This window comes from Colobus angolensis, unplaced genomic scaffold (genome assembly GCF_000951035.1).
Source record: "Colobus angolensis palliatus isolate OR3802 unplaced genomic scaffold, Cang.pa_1.0 Scaffold15, whole genome shotgun sequence".
In the NCBI taxonomy this organism is placed as follows: Eukaryota; Metazoa; Chordata; class Mammalia; order Primates; family Cercopithecidae; genus Colobus; species Colobus angolensis.
Genome location: NW_012114599.1, coordinates 12,264,496 through 12,284,237, shown reverse-complemented (window position 1 = coordinate 12,284,237; position 19,742 = coordinate 12,264,496). Strand labels below are relative to the sequence as shown.

Below are 19,742 nucleotides of genomic sequence, written 5' to 3'. Positions count from 1 at the left end.
GCTTCTTTTTCTATGGACCCTGATCTAAAAATGGTCTTTAAATGACTGGACAAATCAAAATAATATTCTGTGACATGTAAATATTAAATGAAATTCAATTTCACAGTCCATAAATAAAGTTTTATTGGAACATAGTCATGCCCATTCACTTATATATTGCCTATAGCTTTCTTGCCACAACCTCATAGTTGCATAGTTGTATATGGTCTACAACAGGGGTCCCCAAGCCCTAGGCCACAGACTGGTAACTGTTTGTGGCCTGTTAGGAACTGGGCTGCACAGCAGAAGGTGAGCAGCAGGCGAGCAAGCATTACTGCCGGAGCTCCGCCTCCTGCCGTATCAGCAGAGGCATTAGATTCTCAGAGGAGCGCAAACCCTACAGTGAACTGTGCATGCGAGGGATCTCAGTTGTGCGTTCCTTATGAGAATCTGATGATCGACGTGGTTCATTCCGAAACCATCTCCCAACCCCGACCTCCATGGAAAAACTCTTCCACAAAACCAGTCCCTGGTGCCAAAAAGATTAGGGACTGCTGGTCTACAAAGCCTAAGATATTTACTAAAAAGTTTATGGAAAAAGTCGCTGACCTGTTGTAAAACCCTAAGCATACCTATATACACCAGCCAAACTTAATTTATTCATCATTCCTTAAGAGTCCATTTCCTGCTTCCCTGTTTGTTCATCCTGGTGCTCCCTGTACTTGCATGAAAGGTTGTTCCCCAACCCTCATCCCTTCAGCACTTCTGTCAGTAATCCATTCCATCCTTTCAGGTATAGCTCAAATTGCACTTCCTTTAGGAAGCTTCCCCTGCTGACCCCACAAGAAGTAATGTTTGCCTTCTCTTTGAACCGGTCTTATCATTTTGTAATATTCTAATGTAACTTTTTCTAGTGAAAAAGTTAGCTTTATTTTTAATTTAAAAAATCTGCCTTAGTTTCCTCTAGAAAGCAGAACTCCTTAGGGAAGTTATCAACCGTAAAGTCTAGCCTAGTACTTTGGGCGATGAACCAATTTCTCTAATAAAGATTTTCACCTTTTATTTTCCTTAATCACCCAGTTTACACGTTAGCTATAACGATTACTTACCACATTCTCCTGAATCTGACAATTAGATACAGAGATACTTGTAGACAAATCTTCTGTAAAATATAAAAAAGATAGTTGAGAAAAGGACAAAATTTAGTATATGAAAATAATATTAATCTTTACTGACATGTGAATGCTCATGGTATATCAAACTTTAAAAAGTTTAACACACAGTTAATACAATTATGTACATTAAAAAAACCTACACATACAACCCATCAATAGGAAACGAGATGATACATCCATACAAAAGAATACTATCTCAACATTTAATCGATGATGTAGGGCTATAAATACTGAATCAGAAAGTCAGAAAGCTAGTCATGATTATTACTGAGTTAAAAAGGGAAGTTGCACTGTAATCCCAGTGCATTAGGAGGCTGAGGCAGGAGAATCACTTGAGCCCAGGAGTTTGAGACCACCTGGGCTACATGATACCCTATCTCTACAAAAAATTTTAAAATTAGCCAGGCACAGTGGTGTGCACCTGTAGTCCTAGATACTCAGGAAGCTGAGACAGGAGGATCCTTTGAGCCCTGGAGTTTGAGGTTGCACTGCACTCTCACCTGGGCGACATAGCAAGACCCTGTCTCTTGGTGGGGATGAGGGGAAGCGGAGTCCAGGGAATTGCAGGGTAGCAGTGCTTAAATTAAAAACAAAAGTCTATGATTACTTCTGGTGAGTAGAAGAGGTGTGGTTGGGGAACAAAGAGTTTTTATACACTTATAAATTGCTTGCATTTTTATAATTTTATAATGTTGTGTTTTTTTGGTTTAATACATTTATTACCTGAAATAAATCACTTCATTTATCTTTTAAAAAGTGTGTGCCTGTATTATTTTCTGAGGAAACAGTCCTAGTTTTAATTAGAATGACATAAGAGTTCTGTCTAAAAACCTCCAAAACTTAAGAACCACTGTGAAACATCCATCTACCTACACCCATTCCAACCCAAAATCAGTACTGAACACCAAACATGTACACAGTCATGATCCTCATCACACCTGTCTCAACTAAATAATGTTATCCCTCCATCACTCCCATTCAGCTCTGCCTACTGTATTCCTACCTGAGGTTCAAATCGGGTTCTTCTGTGAAGTCTTGTTTACTCTTCCTGTCTGTATCTGAGTTTTTTAAGTAATGTATTCCTCACTTTTGCACTGTACTGCTTTATGCTACCATCTAATACCTTTATATATCCCATCTCTCCCTAAAGAGTTTTTATGGCCGGGCGCAGTGGCTCAAGCCTGTAATCCCAGCACTTTGGGAGGCCGAGACGGGCGGATCACGAGGTCAGGAGATCGAGACCATCCTGGCTAAAACGGTGAAACCCCGTCTCTACTAAAAAATACAAAAAACTAGCCGGGCGAGGTGGCGGGTGCCTGTAGTCCCAGCTACTCGGGAGGCTGAGGCAGGAGAATGGCGTAAACCCGGGAGGCAGAGCTTGCAGTGAGCTGAGATCTGGCCACTGCACTCCAGCCTGGGCGATAAAGCCAGACTCCGTCTCAAAAAAAAAAAAAAAAAAAAAAGAGCTTTTATGATTTCTGTATTTATTTTGTATTTTAGTTCAGGGCCTAGCACAACAGTTGTACAAAATAATACAGCTAAACTAAAATAAACTACATTTGGAAAGTTGTTGATACATATTTCAATTTCAGTATATTTCTCAAATGAATGAGTTATGTGTCCCCGTAAGCAACACAATGTTAATGAGGGAGAAGTGGCATTATAGTGACCTTTCGATTGTTAACTGTTTACTTTTGAACCTTTATCCAATTTAGGTTTAATTATATAAATTTTGTTGGTGCAAAACATGTTTCAATGATTTTTAAATATTTCTGTATGCTTTAATACAGCATTTCTGACTTCACAGATTTCATGAGTGTGATGTGAACCGTAATACTTTATTGCCTGTTTATATCCCACTATAAAGCAAAATATTAATACCAGTAGTAGACATAATCCAATGAGACTTTACGGATGCCAAGCACTGTTCTGTATCTTACAGGTTCTCTTTTATTTAATACTGAAAACCCTATGAAGTACTTACTACTACAGTGAGGTAAAGTACTTGCCTGATCATATAACAGATGGTATAGCCAGGATTTTCATGTAGGAAAAGTGACTCTGCCTAGCACTGGGCATTGTATGTACATATATATACTATAACCAATACAATTTTATAAAAGAATTAACCGGTTGGGTGTGGTGGCTCACGCCTGTAATCCCAGCACTTTGGGAGGCCGAGGCGGGTGGATCACGAGGTCAGGAGATCGAGACCATCCTGGCTAACACGGTGAAACCCCATCTCTACTAAAAATACAAAAAATTAGCCGGGCGTGGTGGTGGGCGCCTGTAGTCCGAGCTACTCGGGAGGCTGAGGCAGGAGAATGGCATGAACCCGGGAGGCAGAGCTTGCAGTGAGCCAAGATCGCACCACTGCACTCCAGCCTGGGCGACAGAGTGAGAGTCCGTCTCAAAAAAAAAAAAAAGAATTAACTAATGGTATTGGTTACTAAAGACAAAGCTTAGGATGAACATTAAAAGGAACAAAGGAACACAACCATACCCACAAAGTGCTTAAGAACTAAAGAGGAGAAAAAGCCATCAAGAGGTTTATTGCTTACTGTGATCTTTCCCTTGCCCTGGAGAAGTGCAAACACTTGCTTGAGGAGTAACAGGCATGAGGGCTTGGCGAATTGCTTTTTCCCAGCTTTGTGCTACATCAAGTCCAACTCCAGTGGCAGCAAGAACAGGATTATGAGAGCTGTCCCCATTGTTCTCACCAACGAAGTATACCATAGTATCAGTAATGATTTCAAAACAGTGTGGATTGCTGCCTTGTGAAATGTTTGTGAAATCTCGTGGTGAAGATATGCGGAGAATTTCTGAAAGTGGAATTTCCTGAAGTAAAAAATTAAGCATTGAAAAATAAGAATACATCTTTGTTTTTACTTTTAAATACACTAAAGAACCAGAGATAGGCATTTCAATGAATGCCATTCAGACAGACACAAGTATGCGACATGTAACACACAGTCGAGTCTTATGACATGGCCTGTCTTGAATGAGCTGCAATGTCCAGCAATGCCAGAGGCAGAGCATGGACTATGATAACTAAGCCAGTAGCAGATCATTAGGATGCAAGGAAGGAGGAGATTTAGGAGAGTAATCTGCCACTATTTCCAACACTTGTAACTTCCAACCGTCATTAACTCAACTTCACAACTACTTATCTAGTGGCTGTAGTCTACAAGATACAGAAGTAAGAAAGAAGTAAGTAAGAAGCAGGAAGTAAGTAAGAAGCAGAAAGTAAGTAAGCAGCAGAAATAATGGCAGAAAAAGCAGAATCTTGGTCAGTTGTTTAAGCCACTGCATTCTGGTTCTGTCCACCAGGGTAAACTGTAGCAATCATTATGTTTTTAGTCTACTTCCTAAGGCAAAAAAACTTAATAAAAAACAAACAAACAAAAAAACACCTGCTCAAAGCAAGCCATTAGTTCCCATTCTCTCTTACTGACCTAACTGCTTGGTTATAATCTTGCTTGCTGTCAGTTCATGATGTGGCAAAACGTGAAGTAAGCCAAGCAAGGAAGACTGTAAAAAGGAGATTAAGAGCCGAAACAAGCAACTGGGAATTGGAACCCAAGGTAAGGGTGGAAGGTGGGAGAAATACTAAATACCTCACTGACCTCTTCTGGACAGGCAATGATGATGGGACTTTCTAAGCAGTCTAATCTAAATCATAGTATCCAGAAGGAAAGCAGCAGCAACCTGACAGGCAAGCCAGAAATAAATAAATACACAACAACAACAAACAGTCTGGTAGGAGAGCTGCTGTGGGGGAGTGAAATTTGGTATGGGAAATAGGTGCTTCAACAAGGAACCTAACAGTGACTTCTATAAATCATACTAGATAGTCATTATATATATTCAAATATAACAGTTAATGGATATTATCTGAAAAAAAACCACTATTTTAACGCTTATATTTTTTAAAATGTAAAATCCTTACCTTATAATACTTTGAACCAGATTCATTCTGAAATAATGTTAGACATTTGCTGTCAAGTCTCCAATAATGCCTCTTTCTCTATAAAATAAAGATTGGAAAACTGTGAGGTTCAAAAATGATTCCTCCAAAGTGCTTATACCTAACCTTTCCCTTCATTTACATTCATAAATTTGTATTTTTGAATAAGATTCATGAGGTTCAAAATTCTCAAGATATAAAAAGGATGTATGATGAAAAGCAGCACTCCCACCATCACTCATCCCCACTCCTCACCCTTACTCCAGGCAAAGCATGTTATCAGGTTTCTGGGAATCCTTTTAGAGAATTTTATATATACACACATGAATACATATATATTACACACATACACACACATAAAAATATGTAATTTACCTATAGGCTATATTTCTAGAAGTTGATTTGCTGGGTCAACAGACATGTGCACATGTAATTTTGCCTGATAGTGTTATATTATTTTATACAAGATTTGACCCAATTTATAGTCTCTTCAGCAACATATGAGAGTCCCTAGTTACTCACACCCTCACTAATGCAGTATGTTAACTTTTTGATCTTTGCTATACTGAAAAATAAAAACTGATATTTCAGTGAAAGGTTAAAGTGATATTTCTTTTATTATAAATGAAATCAAGTTCTTTTGTGTAAGAGTCATTTGTATTTCCTGTGAAACTCTCTGTTCATATTCTTTGTTCATTTTCCTATTGTGTTGTGGTCTTTCTCTTATCAATTTGTGGCATTCTTCACATCTTATGGAATTAACCCTTGTTTAGAATGAGCTGAAAATACTTTTTCTAGTTTCTCATTTGTCTTTACTTTTGGATTTTGCCACATATAATTTTTTAATGAGATTGAATTTATTGATCTTTTATTCTTTGAGTTTGTAAAATAATTCTCCTAAAGTTTCTTCTGTTAAATTTCTTTACATTCAAATCTCTGATACATTTAGATTTATTATGTATAAAGTATGATATATATATATATATATAACTTTATCTTTTTCAAAATGATACATGGTTGTCCAACACCATTTACTGCATTAACTATCTTTCCCCGTTAATTTGATGTAATAGCACCTTTGATATACCATTAAATTCGCAAATGTAGGCACACCACTTCAAGTTACATTCGCAAGGATATGAACTATAAATAAAACACACACTGCAGTCTATACTGTTGTCATCATACAAAACTTTACACCAGCTGAATGTATTGGGTACATTTTATTCTTAAAAGGTTTATTAGAAAGCTTGTTTCAATAATCTACTCAGCAAACTTTAAAAATAAAATACTAGCTACTAACATTTATTGGGTGCTTCCTGTATGCCAGACACTGTTCCAAGATCTTCTCATATATTAACTGGTTTGGATTTATTAGGTGGTTACCATTATTATGCCAGTTTTACACAAGGAAATGAAAGCATAAAGAAACTTAAGTAACTTTCCCAAGTTCATACAGTTTTATAGTAAGTTACAGAGACTTAGGCAGTCTAGCTCCAAAGTCTATGTTCTTAGCTATTATACTACGCTGATTCTTCAAATCTGTTGTCTACTAGAATGTCATCATTCCTTGTCTTTGCTGGATCTAAAACACAACTTGCATATTTACACCAAGTTAAAGTCTACATAAAACCAAATATGCTTCCTTCCTATCTTTGGTAATTAGTTGACTTTTTAGATGAAGTCTTAGTTCCTTCTATCTCTATTTGTGACTCCATTGTGTTAAGAGTTAATTATTTTCTATTGTGGAACAATCTCAGATCCTTTTTGAATACTGACTGCTTGTCAATTTTTTTTTTTAATATTGACTGTTTGTAAAGACAATACATTAAATATTCTGCCTGTTAAAAATTCCTTACAAATTTAACTATAATTCCAGTGCATCTTTTACAAATTGAGGCAGTGTATATAATGTCTTAATATATATCTCATCATCATTTTGATTTAAAAAATGCACAAAATGAAACTCATAACAAAGTCGTACTAACATATTAAACGTTTTTGATTACTGACCAGGTTATCCCTGCTGGTGTAATGGACCATCCACCCTTCCTTCACCATTGTGCTGCTCTTCCTCTTTGTGTGCTTGATGGACTGTACAACCCTCATTAGCGGAATATTATTGCTTGTTGATGGACTAAAAAATATTTAAAATTTATAAGTTTGTGTAGATTTTTAAAAAGTCATAAATACTGTAGGAACATGAAGCCTTCTGAAAGATAATTAAGCTAAAAATTTTCAAAATATCTTAGTAAAATAAACAATGGCTTAAGAAAAATTAATCCTGTTATGATGATACATAATTGATTCTATTTTAAACTAATATTTTAAATCCTATTTACTTGTCATGAATGTTTTCTGGAGGATCACAAACAAAATAAAATAAAATAAAATAACAACGAGCAGAGCAGAAAGCACCCTCCCAAACTGAAATATTTGGAGCCCAGGAGAGGATCTCATTTGGGCTTGCTGTTGAAGAGTTTTCTTGCTGTAGGCAGCATGATAGACTAACAAAATCCATAACAAGGCAAAATGCAAATATATAACTCGAATTCACATGGCTCAAATGTCAAATCCAGTTAATCATGTTGTTAGCAAATGTACCTCTACTAGAAGTTATTTAAAGGAAAATGATTTACAGATACTAATTAAGAAAATGTAATGAGTCAAATCAGGCAGCACTGAAACATGGCTCAATAACTAAAATTTGGGATGTATGTATAAAATACACTGTTTTGAAATGTGGGCCTCAAACAGTTAAATACTTTCTTTTTTAAACTATGAAGTATTCATGATTAAGAAACTAGCTAGGTTCACCGGGCGCCGTGGCTCACACCTGTAATCTCACCACTTTGGGAAACCAAGGCGGGCAGATCACAAGGTCAAGAGATCGAGACCATCCTGGCCAACATGGTGAAATCCCGTCTCTACTAAAAATACAAAAATCAGCCGGGCATGGTGATGCGCGCCTGTAGTCCCAGCTACTTGGAAGGCTGAGGCAGGAGAATCACTTGAACCCTGGAGGCAGAGGTTGCTGTGATCGGAGATCACGCCACTGCACTCCAGCCTGGCGACAGGGCGAGACTCCATCTCAAAAAAAAAAAAAAAAAACACCCCAACTAGCTAGGTTCTGGAATAGTCTCCAAAATGGGTAAACAACATTTTTGTTAATAATGCTAATGATACTAATAACTGTTCTTTAATGATAAGCCAAACTGAATAAATGACAACTCAGCCATCTGAGATTGTAATAAATGACTCATTTTAAGTAACTCTTCGTTTCCAATGAAAAACAAAACCTGCCAAAATGGGGACATTTTGCTACAAGGTAGTATATCCTTTAGGCTACAAAAACTGAATTTCTATGAGCATAGTGGCATATTTAGAATGGTTTTACAGTCTAACAGTATTTTTACAAAATGCTAATAGTCAGATTAACTGTGGCAATATGAAAACTGCCCTCAACTTCATCACCATTATCCTTGTGCAACATTTTCATAAGTATATTCTTTATTGCTGTTTCCACTACCACTTAAAGCTGCCTGTGTGAAAAACAGGTTGCTTTAACCGGAAGTTCAATACTGATACCTTGCAGTGACTGTTCTACAACTAGGTTTTATATCTAGAACATATATAAATAAAGCATTTTTCTTTAAAACAAAACAAAACAAACAAACAAACAAAAACAAGGATTCTCATACCTCCCCATCTTGAGTGGATGGCAAGGGTGATATAATTTATTTCGGAAATACTACATTGCATGTAAAAGAATTAGCCACAATTTATTTAGATTTTAAGTTACTTTTAAGGTCCCACTTAAAGAGACATGGCTTTTTCTTAATGAGATCCTGAACTGACCTTGCATCTGGAAGTAGCTTGTAATATGTATATATGTTACCTGATTGTTTTAATGGCTTCTTCATCTCTTTCCACATCGAGATCAGATGGATCCAAGAAGAACATCTTATCTTCTGGGGGAGATGACTCTTCTGTGTCATCCAAGCCCCGACTACTATCACTATTTATGTCATTATTGTCAATATCCATTGGTATATCTGTATCTGTTCCCAGACTGGAAGGTTCTGGTAAAATTTTAAATGAATTTCAGATTTTTGTATTAATAGAGGAAGTCTATTAAATGTGAAAAAAGTCTTAAGAGTCTTAAAATGTAAGAAAATATCTTTATGAGTTAAGTAAAGTCTTTCTCTTTTTTTTTTTTTTGAGATAGTTTCACTCTTGTCACCCAGGCTGGAGTGCAATGGTGTGATCTCGGCTCACTGCAACCTCCACCTTCCAGGTTCAAGCTATTCTCCAGCCTCAGCCTCCCAAGTATAGCTGGGATTACAGGCGCCCACCACCATGCCCAGCTAATTTTTGTATCTTTAGTAGAGATGGGGTTTCGGATGTGGGCCAGGCTGGTCTTGAACTCCTGACCTCAGGGGATCCACCCACTTCGGCCTCCCAAAGTGCTAGGATTACAGGCATGAGCCACTGCACCCAGCCCAAGATAAAGTATTTCTTTTTTTTTTTTTTTTTTTTTGAGGTGGAGTCTCGCTCTGTTGCCCGGACTGGAGTGCAGTGGCTGGATCTCAGCTCACCGCAAGCTCCGCCTCCCGGGTTCACACCATTCTCCTGCCTCAGCCTCCGAGTAGCTGGGACTACAGGCGCCCGCCACCTCGCCCGGCTAGTTTTTGTATTTTTAGTAGAGACGGGGTTTCACCGTGTTAGCCAGGATGGTCTCGATCTCCTGACCTCGTGATCCGTCCGTCTCGGCCTCCCAAAGTGCTGGGATTACAGGCTTGAGCCACCGCGCCCGGCCAGATAAAGTATTTCTTAAAGAAGATACAAAATACACAAACCATAAGGCACAAAGTTAATTAATTCAATTACGTTAGAATTTTAAATTTCCACATGACAAAAGATACTATAAACGAAGATAAGCCACCACCATTATGGTCAACTGATTTTTGACAAGAGTGTCAAGAAAATTCAATGGGCAAGAAATAGTCTTTTAAGTAAATGGTGCTAGGATAACTGTATATCTACATGCAAAAGAATGAAGATGTAAATCATATATAAAAATTAACTCAAAGTGGACCACATAAAATGTAAGAGCTGAAACTATAAAACTCATAGGAGAAAGCATGAGAGTAGATCTTTGTGACCTTGGTTAGGCAAAGCTTTCTTAATACACCAAAAAGATAAGTGACAACATGAATAAATAAATAAATTGGATTTCATGAAAATACAAAACTTTTGTGCTACAAACAATACCTTACAAAGTGAAAGGAAAGCCCATAGAATGGGAGAAAATATATGCAAATCATATACCAGATAAGGGACTAGTATCCAGGGTATTTAAAAATTCTTACAACTCAATGAAAAATAAACAGATAAATAACTTAAATGGGCAAAGGATCTGAATAGGTGTGTTTTTCAAACGATATATAAAAATGGCAAATGAACACATGAAGATGCTCAATATTATTAGCCACCATGGAAGTGTAAATGAAAACTACAATGAGATACCACTTTGCACTACCTAGGATGGTTGTAATCAAAAAGATAAACAATAAGTGGTGGTAGGGATGTAGAGAAATCAGAATCCTCATACACTGCTAATGTAAAATGGTACATTTCTTTGATTACTAGTGAGTTTGGGCATCTCACTAGTAATCAAATGCACATTAAGATAAACTGTATTTCGTATCCATTTGTTAAAAGGTAGAAAAGCACGAAAACACAAATACATGAAGTATAAATTTTTTAAAGTCTTTAGTCATAGACAAACTATACTAATTCAGATTAACCGAAAGAGAAAACCAATCATGCTCTGTCAAGGTGATATCAGTGCTATGGTCTGAATGTTTGTTCCCCTTAAAAATCTTAACTCCCAAGGCAAGGGTATTAGTTGGTGGTGGGTCTTTGGAAGGTGGAGTCTTTGGGATGGGTGCCCTTATAAAATATGCCCACAGGAGCTCCTTCTCTCATTCCACCATGTGAGAATGCAACTACAAGGTGCCATCAACCAGGAAATGGGACCCCCCTCACCAGACGCAGAATCTGTCAGTGCCCTGGACTTCCTAGTCTCCAGAACTATGAAAAATAAACTTCTGTTGTTTATATGCTACACAGCCTATGGTATTTTGTTATAGTAGCACAAACAGACTAAGACAACCAACAACCATAGAAAACATGCCACAAGAGAAAATGTTAATTAAACTCTGCCAAAGAGAATTTTCATTCCTTTTATGCTTTTCCTTTTACAGAACTACTTACGTGAAATTTTTACGAGTCATGTAAATTGTTAAAGGAAAATTATGCTGAAAGGTTAGAGTCCTTACTGCTTCCTTCCAAAAAAAGGTACTTGCCTTGCTTAGTATTATCTTGAAAACAAAAAAAAAAAAGGCCCCAAAGGGAAAATGGATAATGATTATTTGACAGAGAAAGGGACAGTGAGGCAGTATAGTGTTCTAATCACTAGGGACTAAGGAATCAGACCATGTGGGTCTGGTTAACTTCCAGCTCTGCCACCTATTGCCTGTATTTCTGGGGCAAGTTACTTCATGTATTTGTGCCTCAGTTTACTCATCTCTTAGTACCTACCTCAAAGGGTTGTTCTTAGGTTGAAATGTCAATATATTTAAAGAGTTTATAACAGTGCCTGGTATAGCAAGCAGTTAGTACATATTAGAACTATGAAAGAATAGAGACAAGAGCAGGGTGTTAAAACAAGTTCTTTTATGTCTAAAAATGAAAGAGGGTATGTAGTACCACTGGCTATATTAGACTACAAAGTAACAGGCGGCCCGAGGAAAGACGGGAAGGCATGATTACTAATAAATGTATACTGTCAGTGGTCTCTGTATTTTGCTTGATTATTAAATCAGAAGAAAATCTTTAAGAAACAAATTAGGAAAACAGAACCTTATCCAAAGATAATACACCAAAGAATCATGGCCTTTTCTGATCTTTCACAGAAATTAAGAAAAAGAATTTTACCTCCATTGAAAGTAACCTCTCCAAGGCAGTCTCTTGGTACTTTTGATGCACAGCGTTTATGGCAGTTGAATTTGCAATCTAAAATGAAAATATTCAGCGTATTAATTTATGTAAAAGTCAAGCAGTATCAGATATGGTTAGACTTTCTTTAAATCACTCACGAATAGAATATTAGTAATGATGATATTAAAATAATAACCACCTACAAGTCACTTTGGCACCCTCTGCAACCCCCCATCATTTTCTTCATTTGTATAATGAGGCTAATACCATGTGTACAACACTGCTGAAATGTACTGGCAGCTCCATATTTCCTTCTCTTATCTCATATTCATCTTTCCACACCTCCCATGAGAGTTTCTTAAGCTGATTAAATTCCCATCCAACTTATGTCAGATACATACTTTCAATTCCTAAGTATCAGGACCTAATGTATATGCAGGAAAGAGACTGAGATCCAACAAACATTTATGAGGAACCAATAAGGACTTTCACATACAACCCTGTGAGGAAAGACTGAGTTTCTCCAGCACAAGGCCTCCCACTTGTACATAATGGTTCTCTTCAACCTAAAACAAACCTCAGAGTTGACAGCATTGCAGATCAGTGTCAGGTACAATCTGTCCCAAATTACTGTATAACACAGTTGTTTTCAAACTGTGGTCCCAGATCAGCTTCATTAGGAAACTTGTTAGAAATGCAAATTCTTGCACCCTACCCCAGACCTACTATATCAGCAACTCTTACGGGGTGGGAGGGTAGGGCTGAGCTCTGTAAGTTATACTAAAGTTGAGACCAACTGGCCTAACTATGTCTAATACTACCTTTGAAATGCATCTATGAGTAATAACTGGGTGAAAATAACTTTAATACCTGACTAAGAATGTTTTTGTAACCCTTGGGAGTCAAGAAAATCCTGGGTATCATGCCAACAGCACAGGCTAAAGATCATTATATGACATAAACCCCATGAAATGTATAATTTGTTAGATAACAACATTTACATTATTTAAAACACTATCCTTGTTAAGACAGGCCCTCGGGAAAATTCATGTGATATTATCTTACACTATCTCAAACAATAGATTTGTGTTTTATCTCATGAACTTTGCAAATTGTGAAAACAACAAGGTTTCCTTTTTCCCTTTGAAAACTCAGGCTGGGCGCAATGGCTCACGCCTGTAATTCCAGCACTTTGGGAGGCCGAGGCAGGTGGATCACTTGAGGAGTTTGACACCAGCCTGGTCAACATATGACACCAGCCTGGTCAACATATCAAAACTCTGTCTCTACAAAAAAATACAAAAATAAGCTGGGTGTGGCAGCACCACTGCACTCCAGCCTGGGCGACAGAGCAAGACTCCATCTCAAAAAAAAAGAAAAAAAAATTCAGAGCCGAATTTGTGGACTACCTGCAGCAAGTACGTAGGTTCGAACGACAGGCAGGCAGTTTTAGTTCTATGTCCTTACCCATGTTTTTATTAATTTGCTTATGCTCTTTTATTTTACATATGCTTTTAAGCTACCTTGAAGTTTTTATACATCAAAGTAGAAAATAAAGACAAACAGATGAATGAATTCTTGGAATTGTGTATTTTCTCAAATGATCCAGTATAATGGTTTTATCTTAATGAAATCATTTTTCTTTCGTAGACTGACAAATGAAAATACTTTTATGTTTTAAGTATCTTAATTCATACTATTAAAATAGGGAAATCACTGAATTATAATTATTAATAAATGAAGTAGCTTAACTATACTGAAATAAAACCTACCATTTTCTGAACCAATATAAGCATAGAAGATTCTTCGTCTAGAACTCTAAAACGTTGAATAACCCAGTAGCAGAATTAACGGGTTTATGTAAAAATTCATTCATATTTATTTTAGTTCCACTACAAAATACTGTACTTTTCTGCATATGGTTTAAGAATGTTTCTGTTCTGCTAAGCAGAACAGCAGTATTAACTACCTTTATTAAGATTATTTGTTGGCTAGAATTTGTACATCTGTTACTAATGTTCTTTCCCAAAACATTTTTCAGTGGCTGCTTGCCAATACATTTTTATGTTGATATTTTAAAGTATTAATTTATGTAGTAACTCATAGTCAAAGCAAGTTGTTGAAATAAAATTTCATCATGTTATAATGCCTAATAGTTATAAAATACCTGACAACAAATGTATAACCTATTCCCCACTTGATTTCTCGTGTGCTGTCATACACTGTCAAGAAAAGCTTTATTTTCTTATATGCTTAAGCTTATATATAATTATCTTACTCTGTCTTGTAAGCAAGAATTTCTTGTTACAAAATCCTCAACCATGTTTTATTTAGATCACTTGATAATTCAATTCCACAAATACTTCTACTATATAGAAAGTACAATACCAAGAACTGCTAACTACATGAAAAAAGTATACAAGATTATACTTAGACTACTTACATCCTATCCTGGCTCAGTCTAATAATCTAAGACATTTACATTCTATTTTAGTTTTCACTCTACTGTGAAAACATAGTTTCTACTGTACAGCATTGCTGAGAAGATATGAGACAAAAAGATAAAATCATCTTTAAAAAGCATAAAAGCATTATATAATTATAAGCAAATAATTATTCCAGTATGCTATTAAAAACCTGTTTCATTAAGAGATGTTTTGAGAATACTATAATAGTGTGCCGGGTTAGTATCCAAATAAGGGTGGTCCCTATCATAATTTCAGTAGCTTCTATTACATCCTACCTATTTCAGTGTGATTATTCTCGGGAATGACAGTTTTTGTACAATTCTCCTAACTACACAATTAAAAACAAAAAACCACAAAACTCTTACAGTATGCTTGTGTGTGTATAATAAATATTTAATGGAAAGAGGAAAGTGTTATTTTTATTTTGTTTAGTGTCTGGCTCTGGAATCAAAAAGACATAAAACCTCAAGGATCAGCTTTGCTGCCTACTAGCTATTCTATATTGGCAAGTGATAAGCATACAGGTGAAGAAGCCATTCTCAGAGGCCCACATTCTAGTTTTTCTGTTTACTAGCTACATGATCTTAAGCAAGTTACCGAATCTATGTCTATAAAATGAAAAATGACTCCTATAATTACTAACTCCTATTACTACTACTCCTATTACTATTAACAGTTAATAGTAATAGTAACTCCTATTACTATTAACAGTTAATAGTAATAGTAACTCCTATTAGTAACTACTGGAATACTAACAAAAGCATAATTCACATATAATTGCTTTGAAGACTGAGTATGTAAAGTTTTGTTTACTGTTTTACTATAGTGCCTGGCACGTAATAATACACACTGCAGATAGTAGTAGTAGTAGCAGTTTACACACACATTTCTATTTTGTTCATATTTCTCTTTCCTTTATATAAGTTAACAATTATGAGAATAATTTCTTTGGCTAATGCTTCTGAAATATAAATATTTTAAACCTCTATTTAATAACAAAAACAGACATAAATTTTACTTAGGGAAAACACCGAATCCTACCTTTACACTGCATTCCTTGGCGAAAGAGGCCTTTCAGTAACCGCTTGCAGTACTGACATATCGTGGGACGGGTATAAGAGTGAACAGCAAATGTGTGTGGAACTTTCACTCTGCACATTACCATCTTTTCCATCCAGATTGGGCGACCACTCCAAGAAGGAATTCTCTTACTTGGTTCCTGGTGAACATGTGACTATAACATAAGTAATTTTCATAAGTGTAAGTCAGTATTAAAAACAAAGTAGTGGGAGCAGAGCTTAACCACAAGAATCATTTATTTCAAACACTAAAGCCAAAAAACTCTAAAAACGTTGTTCTCAGCAGTTTCCTTTGCAATGTTTAATTTACCAATCTTTGAATGAGAAAAATGCAGATTCTTTCTGCTAATATTTATGCTTAAAAAAAATCTAAGATACGTTAATTCTCAGGCACATATTCGCTGATTATTATTTGCCAGGCACATTTCAGCACTTTACAATAAAACCCACAAACTTTAAAACAAATAAATTCAGAAAGTATTATTGTTGCTCATTTTGCATTACTGAATGACATCTGAATATATTTTGAAACACATTTTAGATTTTCAAATTTATCTTAATACTAAAATATGTACATACAATTTAAGTTTAATTAATAATGATAAACAATGGCAGATACAAAACTAATTAAAACAATAGTTTCAGTAATAAGAAGTTCCTTTATTTTCCAATTGTTTGGGTTTTTCTACCAGGTGAACAAAAAGCAAAATTAAAGAAGGCATGAACTAAAAATTTTTGTAACCTGAGGGGTAAGTAGATTTTGGTAACTATGACCCTTTCTATATGAAGGGAATAATCAAACTAAATTATAGATCACCCAGTTCAATGTGGCTCATTCCATTCATTCAACACACATTCACTGATTATTATATGCCAGACCCTATTATATACTAGGGACACAAAATGGAATAAAACATAATCCAAATTCTCAAGCACAAAATCCTAATACTCAACTACCATCTAGCTATATTAACAGATTTTGCTGTACCTGCTTGCATCCTCACTGCCAGAACTGAGGTCCTGAGATCTTTCAGATGCTTTCTATAACTAGTAATGTTTTGTAACTCAGAGAAATTGGGCAATTCTACATTAACATGTTCAACCAAGGGAAGGAAAAGAAGTCAGAAAAAACCAAGAGACAGGGAAGTGCAAGGGAGAAGTAAAGGGAGGAGAAAAAAATTTAAAAAAAGGGGGGAAGAAAAGGAAAAGGACAAAACAACTGGTTGGAGAAGAGTACTATAAAATGCCTCAGACTGATAGTATAGGAACTATTTTTGTTTTCTTTTTGAGACAGAGTTTTGCTCTTGTTGCCCAGGCTGGAGTGCAATGGCATGATCTCGGCTTACTGCAACCTCCACCTCTTAGGTTCAAGCGATTCTCCTGTCTCAGCCTCCCAAGTAGCTGGGATTACAGGCATGTGCCACCACACCTGGCTAATTCTGTATTTTTAGTAGAGACGGGTTTCACTATGTTGGCCAGGCTGGTCTCGAACTCCTGACCTCAGGTGATCCACTCGCCTTGACCTCCCAAAGTGCTGGGATTACAGGCATGAGCCATGGCACCCGGCCCCTTTTTCCCATTTTAATTTATCTCTGCATAATGCAATCCCATCAGTAACAGTGGATTGCCACACTATTGGGCGAGGATGGCAAAAAAGGTATGGCAGACTTAATTAGAATTTGGATGGAGAAGGATGTTGGTATAGTTACGTAGAAAATTTGGTTAAAATGAGACCACTGAAATCAGTAACTAGAACTGAGTGGAAGTTCTTTCTTGTTTTAATGTCCCCTATATACAAATTAGTGCTTAGCTTCAACTATTATTTCTTATTTAATGTACAACCAGTAATTTTCTAAAAGTAATCTGATTATTTCCACAGCTTAAGTTAACATTTGCCAAAGTAATTGCTCACAAAAACAATACAGTCAACTCTCAATTATATATAAAATAAAGGGAATAAAAACACATTTTTAAAATGGGTAATTCCTCAATTACGTATATTTAATCAGCTTTGGTGTATTAGTGAAATTCTCCATTTTTTTCTTTTTTTTTTTTTTTGAGATGGATTTTCACTATTTTTGCCCAGGCTGGAGTGCAATGGCACAATCTCAGCTCACTGCAACCTCTGCCTCCTGGGTTCAAGCGATTCTCCTGCCTCAGCCTCCCAAGTAGCTGGGATTACAGGAGCATGCCACCACGCCCAGCTAATTTTGTATTTTTAGTAGAGATGGCGTTTCACCATGTTGGCCAGGCTGGTCTTGAACTCCCGACTTCAGGTGATCTGCCTGCCCCCGAAAGTGCTGGGATTACAGGCGTGTGTCACCACGCCCAGCAATTCTCCAGTTTTACACACACTCAGATTCAACATTTTCTTTCTAGATTGATTCTATCCTTCCTAACCCTTAAGGAATTCTCCCAAATGTGCTCAAGGGAATACTTGTCTGTTTCACCTTCAAGCAGCCAGCACTCAATTCTGGTTTCTTGAATCTCAGTGGTCCCATTTTAACCAAATTCAATGAACAATCTTCTTCTGTTCTTCTGTCTCTTTACTGGATTCCCTTTAGACCAAACCTGTTCAACCTGCAGCCACAGGCAGCCCAAGACAGCTCTGAACGAAGCCCAAGACAAATTTGTAAACTTTCTTAAAACGTTATGAGATTTTTTTTTTTTTTAATTTTAGTGCATCAGCTATCATTAGTGTTAGTATATTTTATGTGTGGCCCAAGACAATTCTTCTTCCAGTGTAGCCCAGGGAAGCCAAAAGACTGGACACCCCTGCTTTAGACTGACATTATAACAGACATAACAGAAACTGACTTCTTACACATGAACAAAAACAACCTTAGAGTCAGATTCAAAAGTTTCGGCCGGGCGCGGTGGCTCAAGCCTGTAATCCCAGCACTTTGGGAGGCCGAGATGGGCGGATCACGAGGTCAGGAGATCGAGACCATCCTGGCTAACACGGTGAAACCCCGTCTCTACTAAAGGAAAAAAAAAAAAAAAAACTAGGCAGGAGAATGGCGTAAACCTGGGAGGCGGAGCTTGCAGTGAGCTGAGATCCGGCCACTGCACTCCAACCCCGGGTGACAGAGCAAGACACCGTCTCAAAAAAATTAAAAAAAAAAAAGTTTCTACTCCTGGTGGCTCATGCCTGTAATCCTAGCACTTTGGGAGGCCAAGGCAGGCGGAACACCTGAGGAGTTTGAGACCAGCCTGGTCCAACAGGGTGAAACCCCCTCTCTACTAACAATACGAAAATTAGTCGGGCATGGCGCCTGTAATCCCAGGAACTCAAGAGGCTGAGGCAGGAGAATCGCTTGAACCTAGGAGTTGGAGGCTGCAGTGAGCCGAGATGGCACCACTGCACTACAGCCTGGGTGACAGAGTGAAACAGACAAGTATTTCCTTTAGCACATTTCTTTTTCCACCTCAAAAAAATAAAAGAAAAAAGATAAAAAGTTTCTACTCCTAACTTGCCCATTTTCAAGCTTATCTTACTATTTAGTGAAGTTTAATATCTTGACTCCTTAGAAACCTGTTTCTTACCCATTTCCCCTCACTATAAAATCAGGATAGCCCCTATACCTCTTAGGACTGTGATAAGGGTTATATGACAAAAGGAAAGCACCTAGCATAAAGCCTGGCACATGATACTTTATGAGGCTCTTAATGGGCAGTCACTCTGAGTTAGTTCTTCTCTAACCTTGGTTGAGCTTCAGGGGTTCTTTCTTCCTAATTGGTATCTCCTCCATTCCTTCCCACTCCACTCATCCTTTCTTCTAATTTTCCCCCACAGACTCTTCTCTTACTCTGCCTTCTTTTTTTTGAGACTATGCTTGAACTGACTAAAGTAAACCTTGAAAGCCCTTCCATGCTACAAGTTCTATTTGTTTAAAAATACTCTGAACAATCTAACCAATTCAGACATGTAACTGCACTTCTTATACTTCCCTAAGGAGTTTTCATGTTCAAGATAAAATATAAACTAATGGGCCGGGCGCGGTGGCTCAAGCCTGTAATCCCAGCACTTTGGGAGGCCGAGACGGGCGGATCACGAGGTCAGGAGATC

At 37.0% G+C, this 19,742-nt stretch overlaps 1 protein-coding gene across 1 annotated transcript in view; it reads right to left on the bottom strand.

The window, feature by feature from the left end:
- PRKD3 (protein kinase D3) overlaps positions 1-19,742 on the bottom strand; it is a 71,725-nt gene that overhangs the window by 21,347 nt on the left and 30,636 nt on the right. Inside the window, exons 5-11 of the mRNA XM_011935974.1 lie at positions 15,636-15,828; positions 12,124-12,201; positions 9,020-9,203; positions 7,135-7,258; positions 5,104-5,181; positions 3,716-3,992; positions 1,089-1,141 (exon numbers count right to left, since the gene is read on the bottom strand). Of these exons, the coding sequence (XP_011791364.1) occupies positions 1,089-1,141; positions 3,716-3,992; positions 5,104-5,181; positions 7,135-7,258; positions 9,020-9,203; positions 12,124-12,201; positions 15,636-15,828 (987 nt within the window). The remainder of the gene's footprint in view (positions 1-1,088; positions 1,142-3,715; positions 3,993-5,103; positions 5,182-7,134; positions 7,259-9,019; positions 9,204-12,123; positions 12,202-15,635; positions 15,829-19,742) is intronic.